Below are 27,960 nucleotides of genomic sequence, written 5' to 3' on the forward strand. Positions count from 1 at the left end.
TACTGCTCTCTATGACCTCCTATCACATATATACTGCTCTCTATGACCTCCTATCACATATATACTTCTCTCTATGACCTCCTATCACATATATACTGCTCCCTATGACCTATCACATATATACTGCTCTCTATGACCTCATATATACTGCTCTCTATGACCTCCTATCACATATATACTGCTCTCTATGACCTCCTATCACATATATACTGCTCTCTATGACCCCCTATCACATATATACTGCTCTCTATGACCTTCTATCGCATATATACTGCTCTCTATGACCTTCTATCACATATATACTGCTCTCTATGACATTCTATCACATATATACTGCTCTTTTTGACCTCCTATCACATATATACTGCTCCCTATGACCCCCTATCATATATACCGCTTCCTATGGCCCCTTCTCCCATTATACACTGTTTCCTATGCTCCCCACATACTGCTACCTATACCCCCATATATTTCTAAATTTACCCCTATATACAGTTTATATGCCCCTCATCACATGTACTGGTCTCCCCACCTTCCTCACAGCCCCCTCCCCCATGCTTTTCCCTATTACCTCCTCCTCTTTGTACACTGTATGGTAAAGGACCTGCAATGACATCATCAGGAAGGTCCTTTACCATACAGTGTGAGTGTCTATTCTGCCCTGTGTGCTTTCTGAAGCCCGGGGTCCCACAGGGCCACTCTCACTTTACTGTAGTCTGCTGCAATTTGCATAAAACCGCTGCATTTTTGCTGCGATTTCGTGGCAAAATGCAGTAATGTTCCTCTAGAGTTCAGAGGGCCCTGGGAAATTGCCCAGGTTGCCCCCCTAAAACTGTCCCTGGTTCTGGGTAGACAAGTCTTGGCAAGAAGTGAAAACAAGGAAAAATGAAGGACTGACTCAGAGAAGACGTCGCCTGTGATTCACTACAGAACCCTTGCTGGTATCTAGCTCTATACGGTCAGTTGGGGAGATTTATCCAAACTTGTTCAGAGGAAGAGTGGTGCAGTTGCCCATAGCAACCAATCTGATTGCCTCTTTCATTTTCCACAGGCCTCTTTAGAGGCCTGTGGAAAATGAAAGAAGCAATCTGATTGGTTGCTATGGGCAACTGCACCACTCTTCCTCTGCACAGGTTTTGATAAATCTCCCCCAGTATGTGGGAATATTGGCCAATTTTTTGGCCGATTTTTAGGGTGGTCTCACAGTAACCAGAATAGGATATATTAGATTATAGCAGAGTGCAGTAAAGTAAAGTCATTTGCAGCATAGTGTTTCACTGCACTGCATTCTGCTATAATCTAATTAGAAATATAAAATTATTAAATAAAAATCTAATTGGGGGCGGACTCCTGAACAGGCTATTGGGGGGGGGGGAGCTTTGAGCCCTGTAAGGGGCCCCGAAATTTCTAATGGCAGCCCTGCTGACCAGTCATAACTTGACACATCTGTATAACATATCAAACGTTTATGTTCATGATAGTAATTCTACCAGTGTGAGACTATTATAGCCCACTGTTGTGTGCCAATTTGGATGTCTCATAGAAACACCAGCAACCCCATCCAATGCCCCTTCCAGAGGTCTGCAGGTAGAGCTCTGCCACCCAGCGGCGCGGGGACGCGCACGCACACAAGAGCTGGAGACGTGCACGTCCACTGCCGTCGTTGCACAGAAGGGAGGGGGAGTGTGAGTGCGGCGTGTGTAGGAATGTGAGAGTGGAGACTCTCGTACTAGAAGCGTCGAGCAGAAGGCCCCGTCCGTTGTGTGCTGGACGCCGTGCTGAGTGTGAGGTGAGTGCCCGGTGCCCGTACATGGCAGGCAGGTACGTGTGGGCGAGGTTTGGTGACTGCAGAAAACTTCAGCTTGTGTGCGCGGCTCAGAGTCTAGGCCAAGTTTGCCTCAGCCCCTCTCTTGCCCCCCGCGCTCTGGGCACGGGCAGCACTTGGCTGTGAGGGTCGTGTCTGGCAGCGGCTGGAATGGTCGCTGTCCGCTGCTGGCCTTGCTGTTTGTGAGCGGCAGCGCCGAGCTCTCTGGGAAAGGCGCTGTCCAGGGCTGATCTCGGCCTCGGACTTCTCTTCTCTGTAGTCTTTCCACTGGAAAGTGCTGACATTGGGTGTGACCCTAGTGGGGGCAGGGTGGCAGCTCAGTGCCCGCCGGGTGTACTGTGGAGTGTTTAGTGACCGGTGTGGAGGGATCACCGAGAATGTTGTGTGCTCTCCCGCCCCGGTGCTGATCTGTGCCCCCGGGGATGTCGCCTGCTCCCTCCCTCTCCTCCTCCTGGGGGGGGGGGGGGGGTAAAGTTAGGAATACGCCGCTCATGACTCCCCCCTCACCCGCTTCCGTCCTTTGCTGCCCTCCGAAGTTTGTTTGGAGCTGGCACATTGTGTAACTCTGCGGCTTCCTATGTGTACGGGCCATGAGCGAGGCCTGCTCTGCTATGAGTCGGGCATTGTGGGGGAACATGGGCGTGTGTGAAAGTTTACTTAGTGGAGCACAAGGAGCGGAAATGGCTGCAGAACACTTCATAGGGGGAGATCAGAACATGGCCAGAGGAAGAGGGGTGCAGTTGTCCATAGCAACCAATCAGATGGCTGCTTTTATTCTTTTAACAAGGCCTCTGCAAAATGAAAGTAGTGATCTGATTGGTTGCTATGGGCAACTGGGCAACTTTTCCTCTGGACAGGTTTTGATAAATCTCCCCCAAGTGACTAAGAAATGTTCTTAGGGACTAGACATGATCATAGGAACTCATCCAAGGGACTAGGACATGATCATAGGGACTTATCCAAGGGACTAGGACATGATCATAGGGACTTATCCAAGGGAGTAGGACATGATCATAGGGACTTATCCAAGGGACTAGGACATGATCATAGGGACTCATCCAATGGACTAGGACATGATCACAGGGACTAGGGCATGATCACAGGGACTCATCCAAGGGACTAGGACATGATCATAGGGACTCATCCAAGGGACTAGGACATGATCATAGGGACTCATCCAAGGGACTAGGACATGATCACAGGGACTCATCCAAGGGACTAGGACATGATCACAGGGACTCATCCAAGGGACTTGGACATGATCACAGGGACTCATCCAAGGGACTTGGATATGATCATAGGGACTCATCCAAGGGACTAGGGCATGATTACAGGGACTAGGACATGATCACAGGGACTCATCCAAGGGACTAGGACATGATCACAGGGACTCATCCAAGGGACTAGGACATGATCACAGGGACTCATCCAAGGGACTAGGACATGATCACAGGGACTCATCCAAGGGACTTGGACATGATCACAGGGACTCATCCAAGGGACTTGGACATGATCATAGGGACTCATCCAAGGGACTTGGATATGATCATAGGGACTCATCCAAGGGACTTGGATATGATCATAGGGACTCATCCAAGGGACTAGGGCATGATTACAGGGACTAGGACATGATCACAGGGACTCATCCAAGGGACTTGGACATGATCACAGGGACTCATCCAAGGGACTTGGACATGATCACAGGGACTCATCCAAGGGACTTGGACATGATCACAGGGACTCATCCAAGGGACTTGGACATGATCACAGGGACTCATCCAAGGGACTAGGGCATGATTACAGGGACTCATCCAAGGGACTAGGACATGATCTAAGGGACTCCCAAGGGACTTGGACATGATCATAGGGACTCATCCAAGGGACTTGGACATGATCATAGGGACTCATCCAAGGGACTGAGAAACCTTCTTAGCACATCAAAGTGGCTGCCTTTCATGCTGGACCTCGGGTTTAGCTCTTACCCATAGGTAACAAATGTTACTCACAGATGGCTATAGTCTTCAGCCACCATTGATGACAAAAGTCATGTGACCACACCACCCAAAAGCTCTGGTGGTACTGAATGCATATAGACTCTGCTGTCACCTGACACAGTGTCACTGTCATATATTTTACGTCACATGCAATACTATAAAATTGGAGGCACATTGATGTATAGTATGGGCCCATAGCACAGTATTTAGTGGATAAATGTAAAGTTATGCATCTGGGTACTAATAACCTGCATGCATCGTATGTCTTAGGGGGGATTAAACTGTCAGAGTCACTGGTAGAGAAGGATCTGGGTGTACTTGTAGATCACAGACTACAGAATAGCATGCAATGTCAGGCTGCTGCTTCCAAAGCCGGCAGGATATTGTCATGTATCAAAAGAGGCTTGGACTCAAGGGACAGGGACATAATACTCCCCCTTTATAAAGCATTGGTACGGCCTCATCTGGAATATGCTGTTCAGTTTTGGTCACCTGTCCATAAAAGGGACACTGTGGAGTTGGAAAGGGTGCAGTGACGCGCGACTAAACTAATGGGGCATGGAACATCTTAGCTATGAGGAGCGATTAAAGGAGTTACAATTGTTTAGTCTTGAGAAGAGACGTTTAAGGGGGGATATGATAAACGTATATAAGTATATAAATGGCCCATACAAAAAAGATGGAGAAAAACTGTTCCAGGTTAAACCCCCCCAAAAGACGAGGGGGCACTCCCTCCGTCTGGAGAAGAAAAAGTTTAGTCTCAAGGGGCGACACGCCTTCTTTACCATGAGAACTGTGAACTTATGGAACAGTCTACCTCAGGAACTGGTCACAGCAGGAACAATTAACAGCTTTAAAACATGATTAGATACATTCCTGGAACAAAATAACATTAATGCTTATGAAGAAATATAAAATCCCATCCCTTCCCCAATATCGCGCCACACCCCTACCCCTTAATTCCCTGGTTGAACTTGATGGACATATGTCTTTTTTCGACCGTACTAACTATGTAAGTAGCCCTGTATTGGGCAAGCAGGGCCGGACCGACTTCCCTTTATTTTTATTATATATATGTTAAAAATAAATAATAATAATAACTATATTTGGTATTGGTGTAATCAGGCTGACCTAAAGTATTAAAATAATATGTACATTTGACCACAAGGTGAAAAAAACGAAACCCCCCCCCCAATTTTTATTTTATTTTTTTTTAATTTCACTTCACAAAAAAATTTTTGTTTTTGTTTCCGAGCATAAGTTATGGAAAAATGAAAGGTGTCATTACAAAGTATAATTGGTCGCGCAAAAAACAAGCCTCATATGAGTCTGTAGATGGGAATAATAAGAGTTATGGCTATTGTAGGACGAGGAGGAAAAAACTAAAGTGCAAAAACTAATAAAGACCTTTTATTTTTTATTTTTTTTTATTTCCACACCCCTGCACCCATCAGGTGATAGTCTCATTATTATTAAGTTCACAACAATAGGACTGATTCCCTGAATTGTCAGACAAACTGTAAAGTCACATCTCAGGAACGGAAGGGCATATCAAGAAACTGTAAATGTGTGGTTAGGGCACCCTAAGCTATTTAAAGGGGTATTCCATGAAAATACTTTTTTATATATATCAACTGGCTCCAGAAAGTTAAACAGATTTGTAAATTACTTCTATGAAAAAAATCTTAATCCTTCCAATAATTATCAGTTGCTGAAGTTGAGTTGTTCTATTCTGTCTGGCTTGTCTCAGGAACTGCACAGAGTATAAGAGGTTTGCTGTGGGGATTTGCTTCTACTCTGGACAGTTCCCGAGACGGGTGTCATCAGAGAGCACTTAGACAGAAAAGAACAACTCAACTTAAGCAACTAAAAAGTACTGAAAGGATTAAGATTTTTTAATAGAAGTAATTTACAAATCTGTTTAACTTTCTGGAGCCAGTTGATATATAAAAACGCACCTCTTTTATAAGTGGCACATGTTTGGATACATTTGTATGTGTGGGTGCTTTCCAGATGCATATGGCAAGCAGACACTACAAATTCAATGTAAATGTATTCTGAAGGACCAGTTTTAATAAAATGAGTAGTAAATGAATAAAGTGTGGAATACAAGTACCGTAATGTGGAAGCATTTATTAGCAGACTTGGACTCTTATAGACTTCGGTTGCCCTTGAACTTCCCAAGCAGTTGCTGTTCCTTTACTTAGTAATGTTGTTTTGTTTGATATGTTAATTGTGACAGACAACCCCCTACCCCATGAAATTGAATAGAAGACTGACATAGCTCCGGCCCACCTTCCCTGGTAGTTTGGTCATAGACAAAAGCTAAATTGCCCATCAATCAAGAATGATGCTCCAACATGACTTCAGCCTACACTGGTTTAACTGATTTGAGCGTTATGTGCTGGGATGTTTTCCATTGGACAGAATAGTATTTTTACCCCATGGAACAACCTGAAGCTTGCAAGTGTGTTTCTACCTTGACCTGCACAGAACATTATGGAGGCTTTAGGGTACATTCACACGTACGCAGATTTGATGCACAGGGGTTTCTGCTGCAGATTTCAATGTAAACGAAATGACTGAGCACAGCTTCTAATCGGCAGTTTCAAATCCTGCGCATCAAATCTGCGCAGGATCCTGTATGTGTGAACGTACCCTTAAAGGGGTATTCCAGGCAAAAACTTTTTTTTTATATATCAACTGGCTCCGGGAAGTTAAACAGATTTGTAAATTACTTCTATTACAAAATCTTAATCCTTCCAATAGTTATTAGCTTCTGAAGTTGAGTTGCTGTTTTCTGTCTAACTGCTCTCTGATGACTCACGTCCCGGGAGCTGTCCAGCTCCTATGGGGATATTCTCCCGTCATGCACAGCTCCCGGGACGTGACATCATCATTGAGCAGTTAGACAGAAAACTTCACAAGCTAATAACTATTGGAAGGATTAAGACTTTTTAATAGAAGTAATTTACAAATCTGTTAAACTTTCCGGAGCCAGTTGATGTATATAAAAAAAAGTTTTTTGCCTGGAATACCCCTTTTAACCTCTTAAGGATGCAGGGTGTACCTGTACGCCCTGCGCCCGGTCCCGGTATATAAAGCAGGGTCACGCCGTGATCCCACGTCATAGAGGGTCAGTCCTGGCGGCTAATGAAAGCCGGGACCCTGGGCTAATAGCGGCACTGATCGTTGTGCAGCACGCTATTAACCCTTTAGACGCGGGTTCAAAGTTGATCACTGCGTCTAATGTAACACAAATGCACTCCCGACAGCTCAGTCGGGCTGATCAGGACCATCATGGTGAAATCGCGATGTCCCGATCAGGTAGAAAGTGAGCGGAGGGTGCCTTACCTGCCTCCGGCACGTCCGATCGGCGATTGATTGCTCCAAGCATGTTAATGCATGGCAGTGATCTGTGTAGAAGGTAAGTGTATGCAGTATTATAGCCACTAGAGGGGGCTATAACACTGCAAAAAAAAAAAAATATAATAATGTGAAAAAAAAAGTTAATAGAGATCATTTAACCCCTTCCCTAATAAAAGTAAGAATCGCCACCCCTTTTTCCCATTTTAAAAACAAAAAAGTGTAAATAAAAATAAACGTGTGGTATCGCCGCGTGCAGAAATGTCCGAACTCTAAAAATATATCATTAATTAAACCGCACGGTCAAAATTCCAAAGTCCAAAATAGCGTACCGTATATCCCGGCGTATAAGACGACTTTTTAACCCCGAATTTTCTTCTGAAAAGTCGGGGGGCGTCTTATACGCCGGGTATTGGGGTCCGGCATAGGAATGCTTATGATTATCGTGCCGGCTCCTGTGTGCGGCTGCATGCGGGGGCCGGCCAGAGCATGTACAAACTAATAACTGTATACTTAAACTGTATACTGTATACTTATAAACCAGGGTGCCTCCAGCTGTTGTGAAACTACAACTCCCAGCATGCCCGGACCGGCAAAGTAATTAGTTTTTACATGCTCTGGCCGGCCCCCGCCTGCAGCCGCACACAGGAGCCGACACGATAATCATAAGTATTCCTATGCCGGACATCCCCGTGTCCCGAAAATCTTTTCGGGACATAAGGATGTCCGCAGGTCACTTACCATTCCCCGCCCGCCGCGCGTCCTCCTGCGGTCTTCCTCCGGTCCTTCTGCGCTTCTCCACTGCTCTATGGTTGTACGCACGGGACGTCAGTGACGTCCCGTGCGTATAACCATAGAGGCGCAGGAGGACCGGAGAAGGACGAGCGTGGCCGGGGCCTGGTGAGTGACCGGCGGCGCGTCATCTACAGTGTTCCGATCACCGCTCCACTGGTCCTGGGACTGCTGCTATGGTCCATAGGCCATAGCAGTAGATTGTGACCCCGGGCCGGAGGAGCGGTGACCGGAACACTGTGGGGGGCAGTACACAGACATACAGCCTCTAGCCATACACTCTATATGGCTGGAAGTTGTATGTCTGTGGGGGGAGCTGCCTACTATCGTGGGGGGGGGGGGGGGAGAGCTGCCTACTATTGTGGGGGGGGGAGAGCTGCCGACCTAATGTGGGGTGGGGGGGAGCTGCCGACCTAATGTGGGGGAACATGCTGCCGACCTAATGTGGGGGAACTATAAGGTACTGTACATTGCGGTAGGAGGGGTAGTCTTATACGGCAAGTATATCCCAAACTCTATTTTAACTGTAAAAGTTGGGGGTCGTCTTATACGCCCAGTCATCTTATACGCCGGCATATACAGTATTTTTGGTCACTTTTTATATCATGAAAAAAATTATAAAAAGCGATCGAAAAGTCCAATCGATACAAAAATTATGCCACTAAAAACTTCAGATCAAGGCGCAAAAAAATGAGCCCTCATACCGCCCTGTATGCAGAAAAATAAAAAAGTTAAAGGGGTCAGAAGATGACAATTTTAAACGTATACATTTTCCTGCATGTAGTTATGATTTTTTCCAGAAGTATGACCAAATCAAATCTATATAAGTAGGGTATCATTTTAATCGTATGGACCTACAGAATAAACGACTTTTTTTTCTCTCCCCTTTATAGTGTTCACCATGGCTACACAAATGGTTAGCCAGCCTAGTGGCAGCAACTTATTCAACAGTGGCAGTTTTGGCATGGGCGACATGTATGGTTTGCATGATCTTTCTAAAGCAGAAATGGCAGCTCCACGGCTCATCATGTTGGCAAATGTTGCTCTGACTGGAGAAGTTCCTAATGGCTGCTGCGATTATTCCTTAGATGAGGACAGGCAAATGGCTGAATTAAAAACTGTATATGAAAATAGTTTTTCAGACAGTGATGGGGAAAGAATGGAGCTAGAAGAATCAAACATGCCAAGTGAGTCTGACTTGTTTGATACTATGGATGTGGAACCCTCTGAAGCCCAAAAAGAGAAAGTGTGTGACCAACCAGCCACCACCACAGAAACTAGGTTGGAAGTGGAACCAGAAAAAAAAAGTGAGACCCCTCCTTCCCGAACTGAAGAGAAAACAAAATGTGTAAAAAGCAAGCCTTTTAGGTGCAGGCCATGCCAGTATAAAGCCGAATCTGAGGAAGAGTTTGTTCATCATATAAAGGACCATAGCGCCAAGAGGTTCATTGATCATGATTCCAACAAAAATGCGCAAGATTCAGGCTCTTCTTCGCCAGAGGAAGTGGACTTCTCAAAAGGACCTATCAGATGCGATAGATGTGGCTATAACACCAACCGATTTGATCACTATTTGGCCCACTTAAAGCACCACAACAAAGCTTCTGACAATGAGAGGGTTTACAAGTGCACCATATGTACCTATACCACAGTAAGCGAGTACCACTGGAAGAAACATCTTCGAAATCATTTCCCAAGGATTGTTTATACATGCTCACAGTGCTCTTATTTTTCTGATCGCAAAAATAACTATATTCAACATATAAGAACACACACAGGTAATATTTCACAATGTATGCTTTTCAATGGGATGTGTGAATAAACTCTAATGGTATAGCACCACAATACGGCAAAACAGCATACTATGTATAGAACTGCCTTTGTTTTACTGCAGTTGCAGTTTTGCCTGCATTAGTTGTAAAACCATTTTAAAATGTGCAAAAGACATGCAATCTTGCTTACTGTGTGGTAATGGATCTATACCACCCCATGTGAATACACATTGATAGGGGTTTTATGGCAATATAATGTTTAAAAGGGTCTGGGTGTCTTTAAAAATTAGAAAATATTACTCACCAGCCCAATTCCCTGCCCCCGCTTTTCTAATGGTTCCCAGGTCCTGCTGAAATGCCTGCTCGGCCAATTACAGGCCGCTGCATTAATACACAATGGTATTACATCTCCATACAAGCCCAGGGTTTTTATGAAACTGTAAGATGGCACCAATAAATGTCTATGATCATATTGGTCTAGTATGAATCATACGGGTTTCTGATTTTTATACACAAGGATGCAGAATCTCTTTCTTGCCAGATTTATAAGGATTCTGTATCACGAAAGTATGGTCTTCTAGAAGAGCAGATCTCTGAGCATTTGTTAATACAGAGGCAACATACAGCAGCACAAATAATTTCATGGCTGGGAGAGGGGCTAGGAGGGGAATTAAAAAGGCCAGCAAGGGGAAGAAGATACTCGCCTCTCCACAGTCTTTGTGTGCACACAGGGTCGCCACTTTAATAATCTTGCACCTAAGTGGGGTACCAGAACTCCAATCGTGAATGCTCTGAACAAGGTCACTTAAGGCGAGATTTATCAAAACTCATCAAGAGGAAAAGATGCTGCGTTGCCCATAGCAACCAATCAGATCGCTGCTTTCATTTTTCACAGGCCTTTTCAGAAATAACAAAAAATCTGATTGGTTGCTATGGGCAATTCAGCAACTTTTCCACTGGACAGGTTTTGAGAAATCTCCCCTTTAGTCATTTCCCAGCTTTTCTGTCTGAGTCAAGACTCGGATACCTTGGGAAAATTACCCGAACTTGACTGTTTGAATCATTAAATTCGGCCTGTGCCGATTCGAGCACAGATAAGTCAGCACATGTTTTTGAGATTCTGTCTTTTAGGGGTGTGAATCGCCAAGAATTTGGCGATTCGAATCGCGATACCAGTGTGGCGATTCGATATATCCTGATATATCGCGATACCGTCTAGGTGACGATACATCGCGATATATCCCGATACATCGCCCACCTGGGAGCATTCATAGATCCCAATAGACGCCGCTGTCAGCTTTGACAGCGGCGATCTAGTACTCCGGTGCTCACTTTTCTCATGTTATCCCGTCCGGGCTGCAAAATAAAATAAAACGCACTTTATCTTACCTGCCAACGAGCCCCCGGAGCTCCGGTACAGGTGTTGGGTCCCCGGGCTGTATTCTTCTTACTTCCTGTTAGTCCGGCACGTCACATGGAGCTTCAGCCTATCACCAGCGGAGGCGGGACATCGCTGTGGCCAGTGATAGGCTGAAGCTCCATGTGACGTGCCGGACTAACAGGAAGTAAGAAGAATACAGCCCGGGGACCCAACACCTGTACCGGAGCTCCGGGGGCTCGTTGGCAGGTAAGATAAAGTGCGTTTTATTTTATTTTGCAGCCCGGACGGGATAACATGAGAAAAGTGCGCACCGGATACTCCTTTAATAGCCAGCCGCGGCGATTGCCGCATACTGGCTATTAGCGGCGGCCCCCGGCTACTGAAATCAGCCGGGGGTCGCGTAGTACGGAGCGGGCACGAGTCGGAGCCCGCTCCATACACCCAGAGCGCCACCGTGTCAGATCCGGCCTGCCCGGCTCCACAAATGTGGAACTTTTATCTCCTGATGCCCGGGACATGACATGCTGTTCCGGGCGTCAGGAGATAAAAATTCCACATCCCTAAAAGAATCGATTCAAAAATATTTTGAATCGATTCTGTATCGGCAAATGAAAAAATCGCGATTATCGCGAGAATCAATTTTTTTCTTACATCCCTACTGTCTTTTAAACGATTTTGATGAATTGGGCCTTATATCCTGTAAATCCTGTCATAACATTATATAAGGGGGCATTCGACAAAAAAAAAACACTCCCATAATTTTTTTTCTTTATATATTGCATTTTCAGTCTCTGTTTCACCTCTTTTGGAGACCACATGTCTGTCAATAAAGCTTCCCTTAGAGTCTGCTGTATGGGCTGGAAAAAGTTTTGTATATTAGCCAAAAATGCCTTTTTGGCTTGTGATAAAACTTTTTTTTATAATGGCTATACTATTGATCTATGCAAAGTTTGCAAATGGTAATGCCTATTTAAAGTACCTGTCGTTAGCAAAAACTTTATAATGTAGATAATAACAAAGGAAATGTGGGCAGGACAAGCAGGGCTCTGTGCAGGCTCCTGGCTTGTCAATCATCCTGCTGTGTGAGCCAGGAGCGTGTCAGAGTACAGAGCCCTGCTTGTCCTCAGGGTACAGAGCCCTGCTTGTCCTCGGGGTACAGAGCCCTGCTTGTCCTCGGGGTACAGAGCCCTGCTTGTCCTCGGGGTACAGAGCCCTGCTTGTCCTCGGGGTACAGGGCCCTGCTTGTCCTCGGGGTACAGGGCCCTGCTTGTCCTCGGGGTACAGGGCCCTGCTTGTCCTCGGGGTACAGGGCCCTGCTTGTCCTCGGGGTACAGGGCCCTGCTTGTCCTCGGGGTACAGGGCCCTGCTTGTCCTCGGGGTACAGGGCCCTGCTTGTCCTCGGGGGGGGGGGGGGGGGGGGGACAGGGCCCCGCTTGTACTCGAGGGGGGACAGGGCCCCGCTTGTCCACGTGGGGGACAGGGCCCCGCTTGTCCACCTACACTTCCTGTATTTGGTCTCCTCACAGAGACACACAGGCAGTAGATACAGGGAAAAAAATATACACATTTAATATTTAAACATTTTAAAATTGTATATTACAACTAAACAAAATTGTATTTTTTACATTATATAAAACCTTTTTACTAATGACAGGCACACTTTTAAGGTTTATTTATTGTTTAGTGGGTCACACGGGTGTATGGCTCATTGTTGGATTATGTAAACCGAGCCTAATGATACGTCGCGCTTAAATAATCTGCTGCGAGTTACCTGCAACTGAAATTCTGCTTGTAGTTTTTCTGTTGTGGAAATCCACAAGCGTAATTTCCACATCGAAAAATCCGCAAGCGGATGATGTTACTGCCGATTGTAAATGCACCCTTCATACTTGCTTTGTGGCATTTATAATAAGGCTGTGTGTACACCTCATAAAGTAGCATACATACGGCACTCACATCGGCATACCTGTGCCAAGTCCATTTATTTCAGTGTATTCACTCTGAATTGGACTGAAAACTGTCACTACTAGACTGTTAGGTCTATTGAAATGAATCCCCAAACTGTGTGGTCATTACACAACCAAGACAGATTTCATCCTTTGAATGTTAGAATTGAAGTTTATTTATAGAAAAGGGAAAATTGCCTTTACAAGAAAGCGCCCTTACTGCCCATAACAAGCACAGAGCCGTTTCTTTTCTCATTTTCCTTTTAACAATTAGAAGCTGAATGCACACAGCATCTATTTGTTTGTATGTCTTTTGTGCATTGCATCATTAAAGTTTTTTTATTTTCTGTATATTTTAAATGTCTTCAACTGAATTGAGTTCTATTTTATTATAGGTGAACGACCCTATCAGTGTGTTATGTGTCCGTATTCAAGCTCACAGAAAACTCATTTGACCAGACACATGCGGACTCACTCAGGTTGGTAACCGATAAGGCCTTAACCCCTTAAGGACCAGGCCATTTTACACCTTAGGACCAGAGCGTTTTTTGAACATCTGACCACTGTCACTTTAAGCATTAATAACTCTAAGACGCTTTTACCTATCATTCTGATTCCAAGATTGTTTTTTCGTGACATATTCTACTTTATGTTATTGGTAAAATTTTGTCGATACTTGCATCGTTTCTTAGTGAAAAATTCCAAAATTTGATGAAAAAATTGAAAATTTTGCATTTTTCTAACTTTGAAGCTCTCTGCTTGTAAGGAAAATGGATATTCCAAATAATTATTTTTTTTATTCACATATACAATATGTCCACTTTATGTTTGCATCATAAAATTTACGATTTTTTACTTTTGGAAGACACCAGAGGGCTTCAAAGTTCAGCAGCAATTTTCCAATTTTTCACAAAATTTCCAAAATCACAATTTTTCAGGGACCAGTTCAGGTTTGAAGTGGATTTGAAGGGTCTTCATATTAGAAATACCCCATAAATGACCCCATTATAAAAACTGCACCCCCCAAAGTATTCAAAATGACATTCAGTCAGCATTTTAACCCTTTAGGTGTTTCACAGGAATAGCAGCAAAGTGAAGGAGAAAATTCACAATCTTCATTTTTTACACTTGCATGTTCTTGTAGACCCAATTTTTGAATTTTTACAAGGGGTAAAAGGAGAAAATGTATACTTATATTTGTAGCCCAATTTCTCTCGAGTAAGCACATACCTCATATGTCTATGTAAAGTGTTCGGCGGGCACAGTAGAGGGCTCAGAAGCGAAGGAGCGACGAGGGGATTTTGGAGAGTACGTTTTTCTGAAATGGTTTTTGGGGGGCATGTTGCATTTAGGAAGCCCCTATGGTGCCAGAACAGGAAAAAATACCCACATGGCATACCATTTTGGAAACTAGACCCCTTGAGGAACGTAACAAGGAATAAAGTGAGCCTTAATACCCCACAGGTGTTTCACGACTTTTGCATATGTAAAAAAATGTTTTAAAAATGTCACTAAAATGTGTGTTTCCACCCAAATTTCACATGTATGCAAGGGTTAATAGCAGAAAATACCCCCCAAAATTTGTAACCCCATCTCTTCTGAGTATGGAGGTACCCCATAAGTTGACCTGAAGTGTACTACGGGCGAACTACAATGCTCAGAAGAGAAGGAGTCATATTTGGCTTTTTGAGAGCAAATTTTGCTCGGGGGCATGTCGCATTTAGGAAGCCCCTATGGTGCCAGGACAGCAAAAAATACCCACATGGCATACCATTTTGGAAACTAGACCCCTTGAGGAACGTAACAAGAAATAAAGTGAGCCTTAATACCCCACAGGGGTTTCACGACTTTTGCATACGTAAAAAAAAAAAAAAATTTCACTAAAATGTGTTTTCCCCCCCCCCAAATTTCACATTTTTGCAAGGGTTAATAGCAGAAAATACCCCCCAAAATTTGTAACCCCATCTCTTATGAGTATGAAGGTACCCCATAAATTGACCTGAAGCGCACTACGGGCAAACTACAATGCTCATAAGAGAGGGAGTCATATTTGGCTTTTTGAGAGCAAATTTTGCTCGGGGGGCATGTCCCATTTAGGAAGCCCCTATGGTGCCAGGACAGCAAAATAACCCCCACATGGCATGCCATTTTGGAAACTAAACCCCTTGAGGAACGTAACAAGGGGTACAGTGAGCATTTACCCCCCACTGGTGTCTGTCAGATCTTTGGAACAGTGGGCTGTACAAAATTTTTAATTTGCGCAGCCCACTGTTCCAAAGATCTGTCAGACACCAGTGGGGGGTAAATTCTCACTGCACCCCTCATTACATTCCGTGAGGGGTGTAGTTTCCGAAATGGGGTCACATGTGAGGTTTTGTTTTTTTTGCGTTTGTCAAAACCGCTGTAACAATCAGCCACCCCTGTGCAAATCACCTCAAATGTACATGGTGCACTCTCCCTTCTGGGCCTTGTTGTGCGCCCCCAGAGCACTTTGCGCCCACATATGGGGTATCTCCGTAGTCGGGAGAAATTGCATTACAAATTTTGGGGGGCGTTTTTCCCTTTTACCTCTTGTCAAAATGAAAAGTATGGGGCAACACCAGCATGTTAGTGTAAAAAAATTTTTTTTTTTACACTAACATGCTGGTGTAGACCCCAACTTCACCTTTTCATGAGGGGTGAAAGGAGAAAAAGCCCCCCAAAATTTGTTAAGAAATTTCTCCCGAGTACGGCGATACCCCATATGTGACCCTAAACTGTTGCCTTGAAATACGACAGGGCTCCAAAGTGAGAGCGCCATGCGCATTTGAGGCCTAAATTAGGGACTTGCATAGGGGTGGACATAGGGGTATTCTACGCCAGTGATTCCCAAACAGGGTGCCTCCAGCTGTTGCAAAACTTCCAGCATGCCTGGACAGTCAACGGCTGTCCGGCAATACTGGGAGTTGTTGTTTTGCAACAGCTGGAGGCTCCATTTTGGAAACAGTGGCGTACCAGACGTTTTTCATTTTTATTGGGGGAGGGGGGCTGTGTAGGGGAATGTGTATATGTAGTGTTTTTTACTTTTTATTTTATTTTGTGTTAGTGTAGTGTAGTGTTTTTAGGGTACAGTCACATGGGCAGGGGGGGTTACAGCGAGTTTGAGCTGCCGCGCAAAATTTGCTGCATCGCAAACTTGCAGCCTGATACTCACTGTAAGCCCCCTGCCCGTGTGAATGTATCCTGTACATTCACAGTGGGGGGGGACCTCCAGCTGTTGCAAAACTACAACTCCCAGCATGCACAGTCCATCAGTGCATGCTGGTAGTTATAGTTTTGCAACAGCTGGAGGCACACGGGTTGGGAAACACTGAGTTAGGAAACAGACAATGTTTCCCAACCAGTGTGCCTCCTGTTGTTGCAAAACCACAACTCCCAGCATTCTCAGGCATGCTGGGAGTAGTAGTTCGGCAACATCTTTAGAGCTAGATGTTGCCGAACTACAACTCCCAGCATGCTTGGAGTTGTAGTTTTGCAACATCTGGAGGACTACAGTTTGCAGACCACTAATACAGTGGTTCCCAATCTGTGCCCTTCCAGATGTTGCAAAACTACAACTCCCAGTATGCCAAAACTGTCCAGGCATGCTGGGAGTTGTAGTTCTGCAACATCTGAAGGGCCAGATGTTACAGAACTACAAATCCCAGCATGCCTGGACAGTAAGGGCATGCTGAGGATGTGTAGTTTTGCAACATCTGGAAGGGTACAGTGGTCTCCAAACTGTGGACCTCCAGATGTTGCAAAACTGCAACTCCCAGCATGCCCAGACGCCAAGGGCTGTCTGGGCATGCTGGGAGTTGTAGTTTACAGGGTCCCTTTACAGCAATGCATGTCGCTTTACGGCGACGTGCATTGCTGTAAAGGGCCCGACCGCGGCTGAAGATCAACTCACCTGTCTCCTCCGCCGCCGTCTTCATCGTCTGGATCCGAGTCTTCAGGGACGAGGTAAGTACCAGGGCCGGTCCCCAGCACTCCCCCGTCCCCCGCCGCGTCCTCCGGTCTTCCTCCCGTCCTCTCCGGACTTTCAGGGGCCGGGCAGGGCGGGAGGAAGTAACCGCCCCCCCCCCCCCCTGCGATTGGTCGGTTAACTAACCGACAGATCGCAGGGTATAGGAGGAGGTGGCAGGCTTGCCACCTCGCTCCGATACTCCAGCATGGTCCTGGCTGTCTGTGACAGCCGGGATCATGCAAAACTACCGGGCGGTCGGGTCCCAGAGACCCGATCAGCCCGGTATCGCCGCAAATCGCAAGGGCGATTTCCCTTGCGATTTGCGGCGATCGCCGACATGGGGGGCCTACATGGCCCCCCTCGGCGTATGCCCTGGATGCCTGCTGAAGGATTTCAGCAGGCATCCAGTTCCGATCTCTGCCCGGGGCGCGGCAGAGACCGGAAAATGCCATGACGTTGTGGAACGTCATTGGTCCTTAAAGCCCAGGGTGCCATGACGTTCCACAACGTCATTGGTCCTTAAGAGGTTAATATATTGTTTGTGTATCCTTGAGATTAAAAGTAACATATTGACCAGCTATTGTACTGATATCTGTTTTCGAATTTGTAAAAAGTGCATAACAGTACACAGGTACAAGTTGTGTCCTATATATGTTACCTCCTTCCAGGTGCACAGAACAACACACAGCCGCACTCAGGCAGTTAATCCACGGATAAGGTTTCTCCCATCAGAAGACAAATCCATATATATATATTTTTTTTTAAACGAACGTGTTGGTGTTTTATTGCATTTATGTAGTCCATGACGACCTTTTAATGGATTTTGAATAAAGCTGGATATCTTAAAAAATTCTCCAAGTGCCGTCTTTGTCTTCTGATGGGAGAAACCTGATGTATCTTTTGACTTCTCTTTTGTACTTTCTTTTATTGGAAGTTATCTCTGAAGCAGGATTATACTAAGCCAAAGTGGACAGTTCTTCCTTCTAGATTCTGCCTGCTGAACAGTAGGTAAAATGGCTGTTTAATCCTGTTGTTCTGATCTCTCAGCAGAGTTTGGTGCAGAAATGGGATTTTACATGCATCATTCAGTAGTTGCTACTTCATGTAGTTTTTGGTGAGCGGAGTGTAAATAGTAGAGGTGTGCTGTAAGGAAAGCGTGTACAGTGGTCCCTCAAGTTACAATATTAATTGGTTCCAGGACGACCATTGTATGTTGAGACCATAACTATGCAAACCTAGTAATTGGTTCTGAAGCCCCCAAAATGTCATCCAAAAATAGGAAAATGTGAGGATTAAAGAAAAATAAGTACATAATAAATACAGATAAAGCAAGATCGTACATATAAAAGTAAGAAAGAGCTGCTGGGAGCTGTAAATCACTGTCTGTCAGTGTTTCCCAACCAGGGTGCCTCCAGCTGTTGCAAAACTACAACTCCCAGCATGTCCGGGCATGCTGGGAGTTGTAGTTTTGCAACAGCTGGAGGCACCCTGGTTGGGAAATGCTGGCCTATGTAGAGAACAGGAGCTTCTTCAGGGTTCTGTACAAAATACACAATGTCCTAATAAAAAAAAAAGTAACAAGAAGCCGCCCTCACCTGGTGTCCAAAGGAGCAGCTATCCCTGGTACAGGTAAAGAGTAGTACAGAACATGTAATGCCTCCCTGTACTGCAGGGGGCGCTACCAGACAGTCAGTGCATTCACTTCAGTAATACATGGGTTTTACCAGTAAAATGTCCATTCTAATTGGTTTCTTCTTCCGGGTATTGACATGTTTCACAGATCTGGACTGTTCGTAGCATTCTATGTTGAGTCTGGTTTCACGTTACAATGGTCCAGAAAAGACAATTGTATGTTGAAACTATTGTATGTTGAGGCCATTGTAATTTGAGGGATCACTGTATAATGGTTGTAAAATCTCTTTACACCACATTTGGTTTAGCTGTCAAGATGGGTTTTACAGTACAGAGAAACCACCTATTGGTGACACTAGGGAGACAGTTCTTCCTTCTAGAGAAGATTTTTAGCACTTGAACCAAACTGAGATGGCTAGAAAGTTGAACTGGAATTGAGTAACCTCACTGGACTCAAGTTTTTTTTTTTTTTGTACTTCTGGTTAAACTAGATTTGATGAAAGCCATATAGTTCCTTAACTAAGGTGTCTCGCAACCAGTGGTTTGCCTCCAGCTGTTGCAAAACTAGAACCCCCAGCATGCACGGACAGCGAAAGGGCATGCTGGGACTTTTAGTTATGCAACAGCTGGAGGTACACTACTGCAACTCCCAGCATGCCCTTTGGTAGTTTGTGCATGCTGGGGGTAGTAGTTATGCAATTGCTGGAGGCACCCTTTTTATAGAAAAAATGTGACACTTGCTGTTGCATAATGACAACCCCCAGAATGCACAAACTACCAAAGGGCATGCTGGGAGTTGTAGTAGTGCCTTCTGCTGTTGCATAACAACAACTCCCAGCATGGACTTTTGTGCATACTGGGAGTTGTTGCTGAGCAACTGCAGGAGGCCAGCCTTACCTCTTGCTGCTACTCTGCCAGATCCTGCCTGCCTGCCACCGCCGCTGATTCTGCTCTGGGGGCCCCGATCCCGACGCCGGGGATCGGGGGCCCCCACTCCAGGTACATACTCCCGGCACCCGCTTTCGCCCTCCGGAGTAGACACCCCCACAACAGGAGTCCTGGTTCCCGGTAACGGCCAACGAATCGGGACGATCGTGAGGTGGCACCAGTGCCACCTCACTCCTGCTGCCATAGGGTGATAGATGCCGTGATGGACGGCGCCTATCACCCTTTTTTTCTGGGTCACCAGGGACTCAATTGACCCGAAATTGCCACAAATCGCCAATCTGAATTGATCGGCGTTTTGTGGTGATCGCTGAAATGGGGGGGAGGGGTGTCTCAGGAAATCCCGGTCTGGTCCCGGTCTTGGCGGGGACCGAAATTACCACAGGCGTAAAAGTACACTCTTGGTCCTTAAGTGCCAGGATGTCAGGGTGTACCCGTATGCCCGTGGTCCTTAAGGGGTTAATTTAAAAGAAAAAACGAAAAGTTGCTGATTTGCTTCTTTAATGTTTCAAAAATGAAAGAAGCGATCTGATTGGTTGCTATGGGCAACTTTCCTCTTTTCCTTTTGGACAGGTTTTGATAAATCTCCCCATTCTGTCAAAAAGTACCTGTTAGTTTGTTCCTTTTAGACTCTTTGCAATGTGGCTACATTGCTGTTTTACATGTAACTCCTGCATTTATATTGTATCTCAATACTACTAAAAGATATTCTTTTTCCTGCTTTCTCTATAATTGCTATAAGTGTTGTGCATCAGACTGTCTTTTAACAGTAAATCTATATTTTTTTCTTACGATTGCCTTCATTGGAGCAGTTGGGTATGGATTTCTTTATTCTTATGTGATGTTTGCATGTTTTTTCATGATGCATTTTGTTACCTTCATTTTAGGTTTTTTTTTCTTTCCCTTGTTTAACATAAGACTATGGCTAAACATGTATAGCACACTTTGCTTTATGCAACATAAGTAGTTGTATCTGTCTGTGAATGTTTAGTTTCCAATGTTTCCAGGGCAGATAGACTACTTGGTGCTGTTGTGATGTGTCCCAGATAGACCTGTTGGGGGTCAGTGCAAGAGTGTTCCTCCCAACTAGAAATCTGTGCTGATTTGTAGAAAAACCTGCTACAGAGCTTTTGATAAAATGAGACTAGATTAAATTGGTCAGCAGTGTCTTCTGATTGTCACACATTTAGCCCTAGCCTTAAAGCTATAAAGTGTAATCTTTTAAGTGTTACTGTCATGAAAAACCTTTTAAAAAGGTTTTGATTGGTTGAGGCCTTAATAGTAGGACCCCTCCTTCCCCACTGATTCTTAGATTTAGTCAGATGAAAAGCACGGCAGCTCGCTTCACTTCCAGGCTTGAAGCTCAATGCAGGTGACAGGCTTCATTATAATCTGTGGAGTCCGTCATCTGCATAGTGAGTGCTGAGCTGAGAAATGAAGTGTGCTTTACACAGCTGTAGCTAGGGATTGTTGGGGCGGGTCTCAGGCCCTGGCAAATCAAAACTTGATTTTTTTTTTCTTAAAGGACAACTGTAGTGGTACACATTTATATATGCCCGTGCCTCAAAAATAAACAAAATAAACTTATACATACCTTCCTACGAGCCCCCGTTGGTCCGGCACAGGCCTTATGGTCCGGCAGTGCTGACCTCATTCCACTTCCTTGGGATGGGGACGCCGCAGAGCCGTCAGCGTATCACCGGCCAGTGATAGACTGAGCCCACTGTCATGTAAGAAGCCGGCCAAAGCTCCTTACATGACAGTGGGCTCAGCCTATCACCAGCCGGGGCGGGACATCACTGCGGCCGGTGATACGCCAACGGCTCTGCGGCATTCCCTGTCCCCAGGAAGTGGAATGACGTCAGCACTGCCGGACCAGGAGGCCTGTGCCGGACCAATGGGGGCTCGTAGGAAGGTATGTATAAGTTTATTTTGTTTATTTTTGAGGCCCGGACACGGGAATATATGTGTTCCACTACAGTTGTCCTTTAACTATAACACTTTAATGTTGTTTGTGCCAGTTTTTTTTTATTTTTTTATCTTGTGTTTACCATCCTAAATAATTTTTCTTTTTCTAGGTGAAAAGCCTTTTAAATGTGAGCAGTGCAGTTATGTTGCATCTAACCAACATGAAGTGACACGACATGCCAGGCAAGTCCACAATGGACCAAAACCTTTAACATGTCCTCACTGTAACTATAAAACTGCTGACCGCAGCAACTTTAAGAAACACGTTGAGTTGCATGTTAATCCAAGACAATTCCTGTGCCCGGTCTGTGATTATGCTGCATCAAAGAAATGTAACTTGCAGTATCACATCAAATCCAGACACTCTGGCTGTGCTGACATCACAATGGATGTTTCCAAAGTCAAACTGAGGACAAAAAAAGGAGATGCAGGAGGTTCAGATGTCAATTCAAATAAAAGAGAAGCAAAAGAAAGCTCTGCTCCTAAAAATGAGCCTCCGGAAAAGAAATCTGAATTAAAACCCAAAGTGGACAAGGAAAAATGTGCAAAGGTTAAGCAAGCTGCCACTCCTCCTGTTGGTCAGATCACCACACGGAGCCACAAGCCTCCTTCCTCTAAGACAGAAGAAGATGCAAACCCTGATAAAGGTAAATGTGCAAAGAGAAAGTCAAGTGTGCTATCTGAAAAGCCACTTAAAAAGAATGACACACAAATTACAAATGTAAAGAAAAGGAGGTTGGCACAGAAACGTAAGCATACCCAGGATGTCCGTAGAAAAGTAAGCAAAGCTGGTAAAACTGAGAAACGAAAAGCTGCCATGAAAAAAGCTAATCACAAGAAACCTTTAAAAAATAAAACCAAGAAAATGATATCACATAAAACTGCTATTTCAAAAAATAAATCTAAAAAGTCAACAACGAATAAGGATGCTGAGACTAAAAAGTCCAAGAGCCCTATAGACGACAGGGTCGCAGACGACACGGTCGCAGACGACACGGTCGCAGACAAGGTCGCAGACGACACAATTTCAGACGACACAATTTCAGACGACACGGTCGCAGGCGACACGGTCGCAGGCGACACGGTCGCAGGCGACACAATTTCAGACGACACAATTTCAGACGACACAATTTCAGACGACACGGTCGCAGGCGACACGATCGCAGGCGACACGATCGCAGGCGACAAGATCACAGACGACAAGATCACAGATGAACCACTGGCAGAACAAAATCCTGAATCATCAACAGAGCCTATGCAGGAGGAAGGGACATCACTTGCCCCAATAGATGGCAGTGACCTGGGTGCAGAAAATAAAGTAGAAGAAAGTACAGTTAGTGATGTACCTATACCTGACCCCAATAATGATCTCTGTTCATCTACCAGCGAAATTACCCCAGAGTCTGATCAGTTGCTCTTGGAGAAGGACTCCGACATAAATAAAGATAGTGATCCTGACCGTAACTCAGTAACAAGCCCACTTCCTGTTGAACCAGTTTTGGAGTCTCCAATCACACTTGATACACAGCTCTTAACCATTACACCTCCAGCAGAAGCACCTGAGTCCATTCCTGAAGTAGCCTGTAGCCATGAGGTGAGTGGCTTGCACTGCAGTGACTCTCCAAGTGAGGAATCTGTAAATGAGTCTACATCGAACAATAGTAGTCAGGAAGAGAGTGGAGGATTAAGGGAAACAAACCCAAGTGACACAGAACAATGTCTCTCTACAACAATCACACAAAATATAAATGATTGTGACCCAAAAGAAAGTGTGCATACTCCATGTGAGGCTACCAGTCATGAACCTGTGGACATTGAGGAGGACGAAGGAATCCATAGCCATGAAGGCAGCGATATTAGTGACAATGTTTCAGAAAGGAGTGATGACTCTGGCTTAAATGGCTTACAGTCCCCTCAAGAGACCCTAGAATCCCAGCCTCTTCTTGAAGTGCCTTCTGTGTCCACCAGTGTCTCTAATGAAAGCTTTGTGTGCATTTTTTGTGATCGTGTGTTCAAGAAAGCAGAAGAATATACAAAGCATCTGAAGCGCCATTTGGTCAATGTTTATTACCTTGAGAAAGCAGCCCAAAATCAATTGTAAGTTAAGAGATACAAGTGGACTCGTTGCATAAACCTATATTTAATTATTGAGTTCTTCCAAAATGTTACAACGTTCTGCAGGACAGCTAACAAAGCACATAGTATTTTCTTCTGGTGAAAGACTTTTTCCAATTAACAAATTTGTTTACTATATGGATTTAAATGTTATCCATAAATGTTTTTTCACAGAGTAAGGCCTGTTATCCCAAGCTGAGCTTTTTATGTATATATCTAGCGATACAATAGAATCATTAATGCCTAAATTGTTTGATCAGGCTTCACAGAGGGGAAAATGTTGTTTTTCTCATTTCTTGGTTTTGTTTACTACATGAAATGAGATACAGTAAGGGACCATTCACTCTATGCATTTTCCAAGCAGCGTTCTGCTCATAAATTACAATGCAGCAGCCTCTCACACAATGGTTCTGCAGTAGAAATTCCAGATCCCAGAATTCGCTGAAAGAACGAACATGTTCATTCTTTTGGCGGAATCCACTCTGAAATGCATTGCCTCCCTGCACCCGCTACAGATGGACTCTCCTCCCAGAATATCTCTGTGCAAAGGTTCTGTAGTGTAAATGAGCCCTAACTGTTAGGTGGGTGGGGGGTATTTTCAATAAATAATTGCAACAGAATTTCCAAAACAAATTATATACAAATATACTATGAAATAAGGGCTTTTTTATTTTTTTGTCCCTTCTGTGACTGGCTCATTCATGTGTATCTGGTGTGCAGGCGAAGTATGTGAACAAGCCTTTATTGAAACGCACATGGCAGCAGTGAATACATTAACAATTATGTGAATCACAAGCACTATTGGTCAGAGATTCCCTGGCAATTGCGGGCTGTATATGAACGTAGCAGTGTTTTAAAGTTCAGATTAAGATCAAGATCACAAGTACTAGTTGCGGCCATTAGCACTGCATGTGACTGTACTCTTGTTTGTTCTGAATTATTAATGAAAGGGGCTATATACAAATGGTGTAGTGAGCAAGACAACAGTGTTGGTTACACAATGTAATAGGACTTGCTTGTTGGTCCTGTTCAAAGGCTCATACGGGGAGATTTATCAAAACCAGTGGACAGGCAAAGTTGCCCATAGCAACCAATCAGATTGCTTCTTTCATTTTCCACAGGCCTTGTTAAGAATGAAAGAAGCGATCTGATTGGTTGCTATGGGCCACTCTGCCTGTCCACTGGTTTTGATAAATCTCCCCCATAGTGTATAGGTTGGTTACCAAATGTCTTGACTGAAATCACCTGCAGTTTTTAGGTTTACATAGCATTGTAAGACATGTAATTTAAAGCATGATCATCAGGTTTGCTTCCTCAACAATAAGGGCTCGTTCACTCTCTGGATATTCAGCCTGTGGAATTCCATCGGCTCATTATCTGCTTGCAGCAGATGCTGCCAAATTAATTGGTGGTTAGAATGCGCAGACCTGCACCGTCTCATTGGCAGCAATGCAGTCCGGTGGAATTCCGTCCAAAGCATGAAAAGGTTCATTCCACCAACGGATTTCCACAATATCTCCAGGAGGAAATTCTGCAGTGCGGCTGCGCCCTAACAATTCTGCAAGAAAATGTGTTCTTGCCAACTGCAGAATGCAAGCATCCTTAAAGGGGTACTCCAACCTAGACATCTTATCCCCTATCCAAAGGATAGGGGATATGATGTCTGATCTCTGCTGTGGCACTCCAGACATCCGGTGCATGGAGCGAACGTGCTGTATGTCTGGCGATGCGGGGAGGAGGCTTGTGACATCATGGTCATGCTCTGATTGTGAGATCACGGCCATGCCCGCTCAATGCGAGTCTATGGGAGGGGGCGTGATGGTCATCATCCCCCCCTCCCATAGACTTGCATTGAGGTGGTGTGGCTGTGACATCACAAGCGGGGCACGGCCGTAACGTCACAAGCCTCCAGCGCTGAACCCAACGTTCTAAATAAACGCCGGGTGCAGCATGAAGACTGCGAATAAGGGATAAGATGTCTAGGAGCGGAGTACCCCTTTAACATTGTATTGTTTCTGGAGATCTACAAGCAGTGTTAATAGCCCCAGTAATTTTTTTTTTAGTTCATTACACATGGCATAAATATTGACCTCTGTCCATTAGCCCAGATCTCTGATGAAGTTCTACAGAGCAAAACATGTCAGAGAGGCTAGTTGTTCTGGAATTTTAAATGTAATTATTGCCTGAGGGTTGCTGGTGAACTGCAGACACCAGTTTGTTTATTCCTTACACTGTGTGGCACCACGATGGATACACAGGCCCTGATTTGCTAACATGATCCTGACTCTTTTTATCGGGTTATGCGACACAATTTGTGTCGCACGTCTTCTGCGAGACTTGTGTGACACATTTTTAATGGTAAAAATCCAACGGTTTTCAAATTACCCGGAGTATTTTTATTTTTTTTCTTAACCCAAATAAAGGGGTGTGATTTGCATAATTAGGGGCATTTTCCTGACAGTTGTATTTAAAAACCCACCAGAAAAATTGTGAATTACTGAACTTGAAAACCCGACTGCCTTGAGGTGTGGGGAATCTGTTTAAAAAGTGAGGGTCTTTTGCAAATCCTGTTACTTTGTCCCCTTAGTAGCTTTTTATATTACATTTTTTTTATAAAAAAAAATATATATTTTCATTTCTTTTTTTTTTCCTTTTACTTTTTGTTTGTTAACCCATTAACGACCATGAATGTGAAGTGACGTCCTAGTACAGAGTTACTTCGCTTTATTTATTTGCTTAACGCTTTATTTTTCCCGTGTGACAGAATTTAATATAGTGCAACAGAATTTTCCCGAGACATGTGCGACACATTGATAAATGTGTGAGAAAAAAGTTGGGGGGGAAAAAAACTCTGCAAATAACCAGACACTCTTAGTAAATCAGGGCCACAGTGTACTGTCTACATCATAAGGTGTTATTAAACTAGTTTATACTTCCTTTTTTTACCTCTGGCAATATTGGTGTTTTTACCTTTTCCTTTCCTATAATTCTTAGATAATAGGAATAAACCCGATGTTTTAGTTGGCGTTTATAGGTGGGGTTCTGTCCATTTGTTTAGTGTTAACATTTTCTGCAGAGTAATGGTTAGTTGGCATAAGACTGGAGGTATAGATTGCTTTAGTTTTTATTTTATTTTTTTCTCTTTTATGCATTTATTATGTATACATCTTTAGAGCTTGGATTTGTTGGAATGAACTAATACTGAATATAGAGTTTGTTGCAGTCATATTTATGTAACTTTTTTGAGGTTGCAATGAGCATCCTGACCCTGACTAAGGTTACTGCATTTGTCATAGCTTAATTTAGGACTCTTCATTATAATGCTTTAAGGGTATATGATGTTGCACATTACGGTTTAACTTTAACTATGCAGTTTGTACAGTTTTTTATTTTTTTTTTAGTCGTTATATGTTTAGCTCACTGAGGCCAAAGTCTTTTTATTCCGTTTACCCTTTCCTGCCATGTATATTTAAAATGTAGCTGAGCATTCTTCTCTTTCACAGCAGAGGGCACTCACTGTAAGGGCTCATTCACATTGGCGAATTTGATTGGGAATTTGCAGCGTGGGGGGGAAGGGGGGGGGGTGCGTCTTACCCACGGAAAATTTTTGGCAGCATACGTTTTGCTGCAGAAAGTCTGCAGTAAACCCCATTGAAGTCAATGGGGTCGGAGGTGGATTATCAGCAGCAGAAATTCCGCTGCCAAAATCCACCTTCTAACTCGCATCAGTAAATGTGTGAACGAGCCCCAAAACATAATTTTAAGGTATGTTCAGATGCTGAAGAGTTTTTGCAGGTTTGTTGCTGACTTTCCCAACTAACTTCAGTAGTAAAGACAACATGTGCAGCCCTAAAAGAAATGTAGTACCGTATATACTCGAGTATAAGCCGACCCGAGTATAAGCCGAGGCCCCTAATTTCAACCCAAAATCCCAGGAAAAGTTATTGACTCGAGTATAAGCCTAGGGTGGGAAATACATCATCCCCCCCCCCTGTCATCATCCAGACCCCCGTCATTAACATCCTCATCATCATCACCGCCTGTCATCATCCCCTTGTCATCATCCCACACCCCCCCTTCATCATCCCTTGTCATCATCCCACACCCCCCCTTCATCATCCCTTTGTCATCATCCCCACCCCCCTTCATCATCCCCTTGTAATCATCCCACACCCCCCCTTCATCATCCCCTTGTAATCATCCCACACCCCCCCTTCATCATCCTCTTGTCATCAT

General features: G+C 44.4%; 1 protein-coding gene across 2 annotated transcripts; it reads left to right on the forward strand.

Annotated features, from left to right (window-relative positions):
* Positions 1-1,572: 1,572 nt before the first annotated feature.
* Positions 1,573-27,960, forward strand: REST (RE1 silencing transcription factor). Of its 2 annotated transcripts, none has more exons than XM_056569621.1 (4): positions 1,573-1,821; positions 8,871-9,755; positions 13,472-13,555; positions 21,720-27,960. In XM_056569621.1, the coding sequence occupies exons 2-4, from the start codon at positions 8,879-8,881 to the stop codon at positions 23,708-23,710; spliced, it is 2,952 nt and encodes a 983-aa protein (XP_056425596.1). In that variant the 5' UTR covers positions 1,573-1,821; positions 8,871-8,878; the 3' UTR covers positions 23,711-27,960. The 2 variants fall into 2 exon arrangements, with proteins under 2 accessions (XP_056425596.1, XP_056425590.1); XM_056569615.1 differs by having other exon boundaries at positions 1,574-1,789.

The sequence above is a fragment of the Hyla sarda genome, chromosome 1 (genome assembly GCF_029499605.1).
Source record: "Hyla sarda isolate aHylSar1 chromosome 1, aHylSar1.hap1, whole genome shotgun sequence".
Lineage (NCBI taxonomy): Eukaryota > Metazoa > Chordata > Amphibia > Anura > Hylidae > Hyla > Hyla sarda.

What these genes read in the sequence shown, in the direction of transcription:
- REST (XM_056569621.1), top strand. Translation starts at nt 8,879, where the DNA reads ATGGCTACACAAATGGTTAGCCAGCCTAGTGGCAGCAACTTATTCAAC. An exon ending in ACATATAAGAACACACACAG is followed by an intron (nt 9,756 to 13,471) that starts GTAATATTTCAC and finishes ATTTTATTATAG; the next exon opens with GTGAACGACCCTATCAGTGT. An exon ending in ACACATGCGGACTCACTCAG is followed by an intron (nt 13,556 to 21,719) that starts GTTGGTAACCGA and finishes TTCTTTTTCTAG; the next exon opens with GTGAAAAGCCTTTTAAATGT.